This window comes from Quercus robur, chromosome 12, assembly GCF_932294415.1.
Source record: "Quercus robur chromosome 12, dhQueRobu3.1, whole genome shotgun sequence".
In the NCBI taxonomy this organism is placed as follows: Eukaryota; Viridiplantae; Streptophyta; class Magnoliopsida; order Fagales; family Fagaceae; genus Quercus; species Quercus robur.
Genome location: NC_065545.1, coordinates 7,130,503 through 7,142,700, shown reverse-complemented (window position 1 = coordinate 7,142,700; position 12,198 = coordinate 7,130,503). Strand labels below are relative to the sequence as shown.

At 32.9% G+C, this 12,198-nt stretch overlaps 1 protein-coding gene across 1 annotated transcript; it reads left to right on the top strand.

Moving 5' to 3' along the window:
* Positions 1–6,051: 6,051 nt before the first annotated feature.
* On the top strand, positions 6,052–9,648 carry LOC126708916 (uncharacterized). The gene is made up of 2 exons (XM_050408919.1): positions 6,052–7,948; positions 9,350–9,648. Exons 1-2 carry the CDS (start codon positions 6,724–6,726, stop codon positions 9,436–9,438), a joined length of 1,314 nt encoding a protein of 437 aa, XP_050264876.1. The 5' UTR covers positions 6,052–6,723; the 3' UTR covers positions 9,439–9,648.
* Positions 9,649–12,198: the final 2,550 nt, after the last annotated feature.

The window sequence follows — 12,198 nt, the reverse complement described above, 5'->3', positions numbered from 1 at the left end:
TTAGAATAAATACATTACACTACTGCATGTTTAATGGAGCTCGAGGAATAAATGCATTACCATAATATAAAGGAACTCCAAAAGAATGCTTACAAGTTACAAGGAAAAGCCTTTGCGACAAAATGGCCTTATATCCTTTTCATCCAAATTATATAGCCTTATGCCCTCCTTCCTAAATTAATTAGGGAAATGCCCCTCTTTTGTAACTTGATTTTCTCAAAATCGAGTTTAAAAAAAAATTTTTTTGAAGCCCTATAGTGACGTTAGAGCTCAAGTTACAAAATGTCACTATAGGTCCTTAAAAACGTCACTATAAGTCCTTAAAAACGTCACTATAGGATTTAACTCGATTTTGAGAAAGTCGAGTTTCAAAAGAGGGGCATTTCCCTAATTAGTTTGAGAATGGGAGCATAAGGCTATATAATTTTGGTGAAAATGACATAAGACAATTTTGTCCAAAGGCTTTGTAAGGAGAACTAGTTGAAATAAAATAGAGATTTCAGTTGTGTACATGTTAATATTTTAGGATTTTTGGAAATATTGAAAAATTCTTTAACATTCTCATTTTTGTTGTAAATTACACAAAAGAATTAGATGCTTAGAGCCAGAGGTATTTGGAGTCCCACTTAAAATGATATTTTAAGAAAAATAAAATTTTTTATATAATTCATCAAAATAAACCAAATATAAGCATCTCATATTTTGAAGAATCTTATTAGATTGCTAATCAAATCAAATAGTTACATTTGCAGGCATCTAAATTGTCAGGCATCACCTTGTGTTAATGTAAATGACTGTATGTGCTCACATATAATAATGTAAAATAGTTTACAATATTAATGTAAAATAATAGATGTAAACGAATGGAAGAGATTATTTTTCCTTTAAATTACAAGTTGACCAATAAGTTTACTGCCTTAGTTACAATTCATGATTAAAAAAAAAGAAAAAAAACAGGTATCATATATGCAAGACAGTAAGAGAATATTAGTTATCTTATCAGCTGCGTTTCAATATTCTTTGTCTTTTTCATTTTTTTTGTACTAAAAAAAAAAAAGTTACAAAAGATAGCCATGATTCCAAGAAAATAAGGTGACCAAAAAAAAAAAAAAAAGAGTTGTAAACCTGAAATCGTAATAATTACTAAAACTTGTTTGCATTATTACGGTACTTGGCAAACTTAAGGAAAGGGGAAAAAGAGTACTAGCCAACAAACGGTAATAGTACACAATTATTTTTCATAATAATTTTAGCAAGTTGTGATTTGAATGATATTACTTTTATATGAGTTTTGATAATTTTTATCGTGTATCAAAAACTTTTTTTTTTTTTTTTTTTTTTAAAGAAGAGAAGCAATCATTATAAACTATATGTCAACAATTTGAATATGGAACATCATTCTTCTATGATAATTAATTATATTTTTTATCATCATCCTACGACAATTACAATCAAGTTAATCCTATTCTTTCTTCTCAAAAAAAGTTAATCCTAATAGGTACAAATAAACATAAGAAGGATGAGAGTGCAATGCAACAATCTAATAGGTACAAATAAAGCCGAACATATTTTATTCTATAAATATTTATATTCCGTAAAGGCATCGAAGACGTAAGAAATTAAATTCAATTGGGATCTTTAGGGATTGGGATTTGGTTAGTCGGGCAGGCCAATAGCCAATAAAAAGAATCAAATAAATTGTCCCATGACAAAGACCTCTACAACACTGTCCACACATTCTTGTATTTGTATTTTTGTATTTCTTTTATAAAAAAAAGAGTTTAGTTTAGATTATTACACTATATATTATTTATTTAATACAAATAAAGAAAACCTATTTGTTGTTTAATTTTCTATGGATTGCAGTGTATTTGGATGTGGTTGACAGGTTGAACTGACTAATCCTCAGGCCTCAAAATTATTGTTTAGAATCCATTGAAAAGAACGTGAATAGATATTTACTTTTAAGTTAATTGATCAAGGATGGAGCTTGTATCTAGCGCGGTGATACACTAGACAGATAGAATTTAGACATGTGTCCAATGCATCATTACACTGAATACAAGCCGTGTCTTTTGATTAACATACCAAATTACCAACCTTGGGTTTCTCATAAAATCTGTTAACAACTAGTGCTTTAAATTAATATGGCTGGGTTGTTTTGTTAATTTCAGCGTGATAGTCCAAAAATGTATTGACCCTTTTGGCAAATTAATTAATTAATTACCCAAGTGAATTAATTAAGTCAATTTAATATATAATAGCGTGGTAGCACAAACAAATCATCAACTAAGTTAAATACAGTGAAAAATAAATTTGACACGGGTGATTTGTTTATGAATAGAAAAAACCATTGAAACAAAACTCGACCGGGTGAATTTAAGGTCACTACTCTCGAGAATCCACTATTATCAAAACAAACGATTACAAGTAAAAGAAATCTCAGTGCCTAATATCAATTTACAGTTGAACCCTTACCTCAATACCCAATTTAACTTGTATTGTAGCAGCAATCTATTCGTTCAATGCATGACTCCCAATAAGTAACTAACCAATGATGCACGAATCTCAGTACGTAACTGACACACCAACTTGAAGAAGATGTTGGCCGCAAAGTTCTTCAGTTCATCTAACAATAAAGATCAAGAAGCTCTTTGGTCACAAAACCCTTAGCGTAAAGACGAAGTAGCTTCTACAGAGAATATGATGAATTAGAGCAATTTCTGTCTCTGATCACAATTAATCTAAGGAATGGTACCTAAGTTACTGTACCTAAGTTTTGTCCTTTCATTAATGACCATAATCTTAAATTTCACATTCTAAATTGTAAAGTTCAATTCCCAAAAAAAATTGGCCTTTTTATGTGCTGAAAACAATGCCCAGATTGTTGTTTAATTAATTCTCATATCTAATTGATCAATCCATCAGTATTTTACCATGGGCATGGATGTGTAGGATAATCCAAGAACATTTTTAATTGGTACGTAAAATGGTTAATTAAAATTACTTAAAATGATAAATCCCATTAATTGATTGTACAGTAATTGTTTTACTCTGGTAGTCATCTGAATTCTAATTAAATATTGATAAGTAGAATTAATCTGATTAAATAATGTTTTTATCTTGTTCAATTAATTAAAATTTTAATATTAGAAGAATACTGTCAAAAGGAGAGTTCAAATAAACTAAAATTGCTAAAAATTCTCTCAAAAATCGAAAAATTAGAAGTTAAACCTAAGTAGACAAAGTGTCAAAGTGGCGATCAGCCCTTAAGTTTTCGTCTGGCTATTACTCAAGTGTTGATGGGCACTTGTACTTCTGACCTTCAATTTCTTGCCAAAAATCCAATTTTCTCACTTTTTTTCCCAGAGTTTTAAGGGTAATAAAACTCTTATTTCTAAGTTATTTTTGCACACCTTTTGGTCTTTAAAAAATAGGAAATTAAACCTCTCTCTCTCTCTCTCTGTGTGACACTTTAAGAAGAATGGATTTTTGTGAAACCGATAAGTCTAGATTCTCTCCAAAGCTGAGTTTTGTGGCACCATAGGAAGGGTTAGAAATTTTCCAAGAATTCCTAGCAATTTTCTACATCCATCATCCATCCTTCCGTTAATCAAGCTCATCCCCATCATTGTTTGCATCAAGAATTGACAACGGTAACTAAAGTTCGGTCATTGCTATCATCAATTCTCTGAAAAATCTAAGACGGGTGGAGATCTCAACTGCTACATCTGTACGTGGCCATCAACCATTCATGATCTGAATTAGCAAGTAGTACTTTTTAAATAAAATCTTAAATCATACTATATGTTCTAATGGATTTCGCATGATTAATTTGAATTTAGTACTTCACATGCCTAATGTTATATCCATGCATTCATATGTTTACATGTATTTAATCAAGTAGATTGGTAAGTTGCATCATGTAGACTTAGGAATTGCATTGTATATTGAGCATCTCATACATAATTCACATTCTCATGCATCTTTAATTAGACTTTCATATGGTTAAATTTTTTTATGGTTCATAAAAATATCAAAAAATGCCCCAAAAAAATATATCCTTTGTTCAGTTATTCACATGACATATATAATTTCAAATATCAAAAAATTCCACAAAATTTTTTTATTATGCATATTCTAACATGCCATATAAATTCGTATCTTGAAAATTCCTTATACATGTTACTATTTATTTTTATACTTTATATATGTTCATTGCTAACCTCATTTCTTTTTCAATGCTTAGTGTGAACTATGGAGTTATTTTATTTGAAATTTATCATGGATGTTTTCATTGTTCTTCAATTGTTCAAAACAGTAAATTTTGTTTATATTGGCTTGTATGCCCTATAGGACCAACTTAGTATGGGCAAAGAGGGTGCCTAACACCTTCATATTTGGTAACTTAATCCCGATCCTAATTTATGAGATGTAAAATAGACATTTTCCTTGTAATTTTCTATATTCTCTTGGTAGATTGTAACTATGAAGATAAGTCATGTAGATTTCTCTTTGGTGGAGTGTATTAAGACCCAAAACTTTATGTGTTTCAAACATTGATGTTCTTTCTTTCTTTCTTTTATCAATAAAACCATTCACCTTATTATGGTTTTCTTAGTTTTTCCTTTTAAATAAAATTAAGTGGTAACTCCATGTTATGTAATTCCCTTTGCGTGGGGGTTTTGCATTGTTAGTTGAATCTCTACCTTGAGGTTCGTCACCTTATAGCAATTGCACGTATATGAGGTTTCACTCTCTTCACCAAATAAAAAGGAAGCTGAACAAAATAAGGCTTTTTGGGTAGTAGCTCTCACAAATGTACAAGAACATATTTGGAAAAAACAAAATTCATGTGTTTGAATTTAGTTTATATTATTATTTCTGATGAGTAATTAAAAAGTATATATCGTCCATAAGAGTCGTCTAACAGAACCACGTCCAAGACAGTTGTCCAGAAGGAAAGAAGAGAGAAGTAGTACTAGAAACGAGAAAGGTCGTTTAGAATAAAGAACAAGTCATGTACAGACAAGAGACCTTAGACGACGGATTAACACTTAGTAAATTTTAAGGTATTTTCTACAAACCAATAACAATTAGGCCATGATTTAGAATTTTGAGATATGGGATAAATTTCCCAAAATTCACTCCACTCTCCCCACTAAGTCCACACACATCCCCACAATGAAAGTGGCACCTAACAAGTAAACCCACTCTAAACTCTCTATAAAAGGGACTTAGCCTCATCAAGCCAAGCTATGCACAACTATTTATCCACTTCTCATACTTGAGTCCTTGAGAAAATTACTAACTTAACTATTGGAGGGTCTTTAGCTGGTTCCACCACAAACAATTCCAATGGTCTTTCTTTCTTTTTCAGGTTGTTAATCCGCCTTAATGTTTAGAGTTTGTAGCCTACTAATTTCATACTTTATCAATTTCATTGATCTATCTTATATTTAAAATCAAATTTTAAGTTTTTAACATTCATAGAATAATACTTAAAAGAAAAAAGAAAAAATTGAGGCATAGTTAATAAAACAATCCCCATAGATTCAAGCATATTAGCCATACATTTCAACACTAGTTAGAACCAAGTTTATAAACGAAGGACGAGTATAAACACTATTAAGCGAAAAGAAAAAATAATAAATATATCTATTATGATGATTTATGTATATTTCAATTATTATGCAACTTCTGATTTATTATAACAAATCTCACATCTTATGTGCGCTAAAACATAATTTTTCATAGAGTTAAACTTACTATACACAAATTGTTTTACACTATTAATCTATCACAAAATAATAGTTCTCACAGTGATGCATGCTTGTGGACAAATTTTTTATTTTTTTTCACTTCTCCTCTTGATCTTGCCCAATTTAGCTAGCTAGCCCACCTTTATAGTTCTTTACTTTATACACCTCTCCTTTTTTCCAACCCTTTGTGACTTCTTTTTAATATGTATAATTAAATTAGGTACTGCCTTTGTATTAGCAAAACTTTAATATCTCATATATCGTTTTCTCCCTTTCACATTCATAACATATTAGCGGACCCTCTCATCACTCTCTCTCTCATTCACTTTGAGTTTGACCCGTTGCCTGCCACCGGCAGCTAATTTCTCTCTACTCAAATGGCGACCCCACCCTGCACTCTGGAGGATCTTCTAATGTTTGAGCATTACCCCCTCTTTTTCTGAGCAGAAAGGTTAAATAACCTTTCCTCTCCTTCCATTTCTCTCTTTTTTTCCTTTCCCTCCCTGAAACCCTAGCTAGTTCAGAACATTATACCAAAAGATAAGCAAAAAACAAAATAACCCACAAAGCAAATGACAAAGAGATCCTCTAATATGATATCTCTATAGCCCCCTTTCACCCTTCACTTCACCTCTTCCTATAGTCATAATTAAGATCTATATGCATATTCTCTCTTCTTTTTATAGCAACTTTTGCTCCAAGTGAAAGACAGGGAAAAGATTTGCTTCCATTGCAGATCCAGGATTCAAAGATATGGTCTCTCTCTCTCTCTCTTGAAGTTTGGTTAATTTAGAACACACCTCTCTTCATTCACTTCATGGGTTCTTGACTTCTTTCTCTGCACCCTCATAATATATACTTTTGTTTTTGTTTTTTCCTCTCTCACTCTCTCTCTCTGCAACTTTGCCACCATCTCTTTCCAGGTTTCTTTATTTTCATTGATTCTCTTTTTCACTTCACTATGGATTCTGGTAATAGTGGAAGTATGCAATCTTCTAGTGGTGGTGATGAAGAGTATGATTCAAGAGCTGCAGAGTCAGTCCCTTCTTTCTTGAATCCTCCTAGCAACCACTATGGTTCACCTTCGCTTTTTTCTCAACACCAAAACCACCAACCCAATTTGTCTGATCTTTCATCTAATTATCTCCATGCTTTGTCTCAGTCTCAAGCATACTCAACTTCCAATTCGTTGCTACACAATCTTGATACGGTTCAACCTAGAGGCCTAAGATCTGAACCCAACTGCACCGACCTTGGAAACCTACCGGGCTCATCATCATCAACCCAATCCAATCTTGCTCATCATGGACCTAACCATGGTTCAAGTTCAACCCCATCATCGATGCGGATGCGGCCACTTCATGAGAATGGTACACGAGCTACAGCACAACCCAACGTAGTTCGCAACTCCAAGAAGCGAACTAGAGCTTCAAGGCGAGCACCCACCACTGTTCTCACCACTGACACCTCGAATTTCAGGGCAATGGTGCAAGAATTCACTGGGATTCCTTCACCACCATTTTCAGGCTCATCACACACTCGCCGGCTTGATCTCTTTGGCAATAGCTCAGCTTTGCGGTCCGGTCATTTGGAACCAATAGGAGCTTTTTACCCTTTACGTCCTTCGGCCCAAAAGGTCCAGCTATCGCCATTTGTATCTTCCACTACCTCCACTTCTTCTTCTTCTTGTACTACTTCATTGTTGAACAATACTGTGTTTGATGCTACTAATATTGCTAGTACTAGTAACAACAATTTTAGTTCAACCTTAAATAACTACCACCACCAAGTTCCATCTAATCTAGGCCTAAATATTCCCAGACAGCCTCAAAATATGCAGCTAAACATGCAAAACCCAATTCTCACATTCCAGTCTCTCTCACAACCAACCCTTCATCACCCTTCATTTAACGTGCCTGGATTTGGTGCACGGTCTCAACAAGGAAGTTTGTCAATACCATCCCTTGATGAACTGGGTATGAACCATGGTTCTGGACATGTAAATGTGAACCTTGTTGGGCTACAAAATCATGGAACGGGATCTAATAACGATGGAGGTCAAGGTCAAGACCATTTGAGTAATTCGCTGCGTGTTGGTGGCTGTAAGTTGAACTATTCAGCAACTTCATCATCGGATTTTAATCATGAAAAGTCTCTGGAGAATGTCTCTACAAGGGGTACGGAAGGTACGGTTGATTCGTGGCTTTGTCCTTCAGATTAATTTATATATCTCTCTATAAAACCACATGTTGATGATCATCAAGAAGAACATGAAGGGGGTTCTGTTGCTGCGATAAGAGATAGCTAGTAGTGGTGGCAGCTGGTGATAGTGGTGGTGGTGAAAATAAGTTTGTTTGTGACATTAGCATGATCAATCACCACGCCTTTATTAGCTAATTAATTTGCGGCATCAAATTATCTTCTTTATGTTTCTTTTCTGTTTTGTTTTTTTCTGATTAAACAATGAATAAGTAATTTAGTCAAAGATATGAGGCATCATATATTTTAGTTTTATGTAGATATATCAAGATATATATTATCTCTTTCTTTTATATTATGTAATTGAGATTAGACATCCATAAGATGATTATAAAACTTAGTTTTACTTTTAAATTGCTCTCCATAAATTTTTTCTTTTCTTTTTCCCCCTGCTTTTCATATCTTTATATGTGTGATATATAGCTGTTAGTTACTGTTACGATGAGAATATGTATACTCAGAGAGTAAGCAAATTTTGCTTCCTCGTACCTTATCTACACAAAGAACAAGATAAATAGGTCGGTGCTGTGCATTAAAGGCTTCGTGTTCTAAACTTTTGCTTGGTATCACATATCATATACTAGAGATCTAAGGTCTCTATCCATTGGGAAAAGAGTAGCTAATCAAAGGTGGTCCAATTGATAACACGGCCTTTGAGTTTCAGCCTTTCAGGCAAAAGGCTATTTATGTTGTGCCCATCCCACAGGCTTTTTTGTTTTTGTATTTTTTTTTTTTTTTTTTTTGTTCGAAGAAGCATAAAGATAAAAGAAGAATCACTGCACGCGGGCTTAATTATAGGATGATTATTTTTTTTTCTTAATAGGAGTTTTTGATTTTTCTGTATTCTAAATCCATAGCACTTTGCCATGTTTTATGCCGGCACATGTTGATTCTAAATTTCTAACGTACTACACGTTCTACAGTATATTGTATGTCTCTGTCTTATTCCCTTTTTCATCATGTTGGTATAAACCATGAGCCTTAGGATCAAGGTTTCCATCCTCGTGTTTCATGATCTCCTCCATAATATCGTGTATTTTTAATTTCGAATATATAGTGGAGCAATTAGTGGCAAGAATAGGGGAATCTTATCTGCCGCAATTATAACATATATTATTAATATACAAGTGCAATAAGTTCCCTATTAATTCGATATTCTCCTTTATTGGTATGCTTGGTAGAATAAAATAAGTATACATTATTTTGTGAGTACAATAATGATGTATTCTCTTTTCTTACATAAATAGTTAATCTCTCTCTCATACACACACATGAGCGGTCACGTTGTGAATGGTCAATAATTTGAGTTAGTGGCATGGATGTCGTAGGTACCAAATTGGCAAAGGAGCTCAAAGGTGCAGGATCTGGTTTCAATTTTAATTGTAATGAAGAATTGGTTTTGACAGTGGTGGTGTGAGGGTTTTGGATTTGGTTTAGGATTAGATTTTGGTGGGTGTTGTTTCAAATCAACAATGTTGTGGTTGCTGGATTTGGGTTTGAGTAATGAGATTGAGACAAGGCAGGGTGGATGTCTCAAATCTGCGATGATATGGTGGGTGTCTTAGATTTGAGTTGTCGCTTTGTTGATGTAAAAATTAATGTAAAAATGACAAAATTTTCCTCTAAATCTCCTCCAACCTACTACATCATAAACCATAAAACCATTCATGTATATTATTTAAGTAAGTAACATGAATTATTCAAAATGTCATATGACTAAAAGTATACATAAGGTCATTTCAACCGTAGTGATATGAAAGAATTTTATTCCAAACCAATTTGGAGGTAATCTTTTTTCCATATAAAAATAGTTGTTTTAGATTATTTTAATCTGCTATATTCACAAATGAAAATTGGAATGTAGGGTGTTGTTAAATTGGTTATATAAAGTAGATAAAGTGAATTTTTGGTGGTGTAAAATATAACATTTTACAAAAGTTAATGCAAATGCTCTTAGTTTTAATTAGCTTAGGTTCATGTAATTATGAGGATGTGTCAGGCATGGATTGGTTATAGTAAAACTATTTTCTCTTCTAAAAATTTCCCATTTGAGATTTAAAAAAATTTAACCAACCACAATAATTATATTGTCTAAGTATGAAGACAAAACTCTTTTTCCCTAAGCAATTCCACAATGTGGGTTTTAATTAACTTAACTAATAAAGTTTTTTGTCGTCGAATAAAAAATTTAGGATTCAAGTTTTGCTTACACCATAAACCGATTGATGTTTTGTTTTGATAATAACGAGCAATTATAAAAAAATAAAAAAAAATAAAATTCTTCCTCATAATTTTTGTATCGTAGTCCGTAGTAATTATTAAAGCTAAAACCTGCCATATATAGATAATCAAAACAAAAAAATTACCTGCCATATGTGGTAGACAATCAAAAAACAATGAAAAGATTCAATGCGCATTAATACAATGAAATATTATTAGCGGACTCCTCAAAGCATGATAAGCTTCTGATCCACAAACGCATGTTATTCAACTATAATAATAAAGAATATATAGAGTTTCATCAATGAATAATATAATTATATAGGTTAATAATTGGGTGCTAGCCTGCTAAGCATTAGTATATCAAATTAACTTGCTAAGTTAAAGAGATGCCTTATAAGCTGTACGGAACTTTGTAGCTAACAAGTGACAAAATATAAAGTATTAAAGATGCTCTCTACCTAAAAGTCAATGATGACTTTTTTTTACAACTTGTTTAGAGAGAGAGAGAGAGAGAGAGAGAAGAGAGAAGATTTTCTGTTCATAATTTTGATGAATTATTTCAACAAATTGAGTGTTTTAAGCATGAGAATTAGGGGGAGTGATTTTAAGAGACGAGAAAAAATGAACTATATCCAAGAAAACATTATGATGATGATGAGGAGGGGACATTATTAGCCATGGGATTTTGGAAGACGAGGACACATTGAGAGGATGTGGTGACATGTGAGTAACTCTTTCTCCTTTGGAATCATGGTGGCCCCATGCCAGGGAATAATCTGGTTTTTAGCAATGATGATTCTTTCTCTCTACCTCTCTATCTACCTCTCTTACTCTCTCTTGTCCTCATTTTCATGTGAGGACACGAGAAACACTGGCCTCAAAAACTCTTGCACTGAAAAAGTTAAACTTAATTCTCTGTTTGTTTGTTACCCAAAAAAATTCTCTGTTTTGTATGTGTGTCCAACGATCTTAAGCCAGTCCCAAATATAGTAACCTTTTACACCATTCCCTCCCTTAAATAAAAACATATACTTGCATGCTTTTTGTAGCACTTAAAAATGACTTCTTTAACCTAGATTTAATTAACCTCTACGATAAATAAGCTGAGTTTGAAACTGGAAAGAATAGCTATTGCCTGTTGGAACTAGAATGAGGCATGTATGCGAGAGAAATTGATTAGTGAAAAAGAAGAAGTCATTATTATGTAATTCTATATATTCGATTCTCCTGCTTTCAACTTATGCTGTTGATTGCCTTTTCTTTACTTTTACTGTTTTGTTTATTTTCATCGTCTTAAATGATTTGCTGTACGTAAGCGATGATGAAAGTAGATTGCAATCTGACGCCAATTGTTAATTTTGAAGACTTGAATCTAGTAGTAAAAATAATAAAGTTAACCAAGGCAAGAACCCCGTGGCTTAGACTGCTGGCTGCAATGTTAGACCAATAACTTTTGTCTCCAAAGAGAAGACTTGTTCCTCTCTCTCTCTCTCTCTCTCTCTCTCTCTCTCTCTCTCATGATATATATTCCACTGAAGATTCTTTGGTGTACATATAGACTGGGACAACCTCTTGGGAATGAACATGTGATTCGAAACAAGTTATCTCCGCCGTTTATAGAGTTTGGACCTTAACCTTTAGTTCACAAGCCATACCTAATAATTGGACAGCATTATTTATGATAATTAAAGGAGGCCAAAAGAATATGACCTAGCTAATTTAAAAAGGATGGCCGCTAGCTCTGACAAGTCTCTATCCTAGTAGAGTTAGTTAAGTAGTCCATTTAGAGAGGTATTGAAACAAACGGGCAGTTGTATAATCCTCTCACACTTATTTGAGCTTTTTTTGCATAGAATTGACATAAATGAATGTACTTGATAAGGATTACAACTGATAAAGATTGCATGAATTGAAAAATATGAATCGATAAATACGAAATAAGATAATATGGTTA

Coding starts and splice junctions, on each gene's coding strand:
- LOC126708916 (XM_050408919.1), top strand. CDS start 6,724: ATGGATTCTGGTAATAGTGGAAGTATGCAATCTTCTAGTGGTGGTGAT. Junction 7,949..9,349: donor CTCTACAAGGGGTACGGAAG/GTACGGTTGATT, acceptor TGGATGTCGTAG/GTACCAAATTGGCAAAGGAG.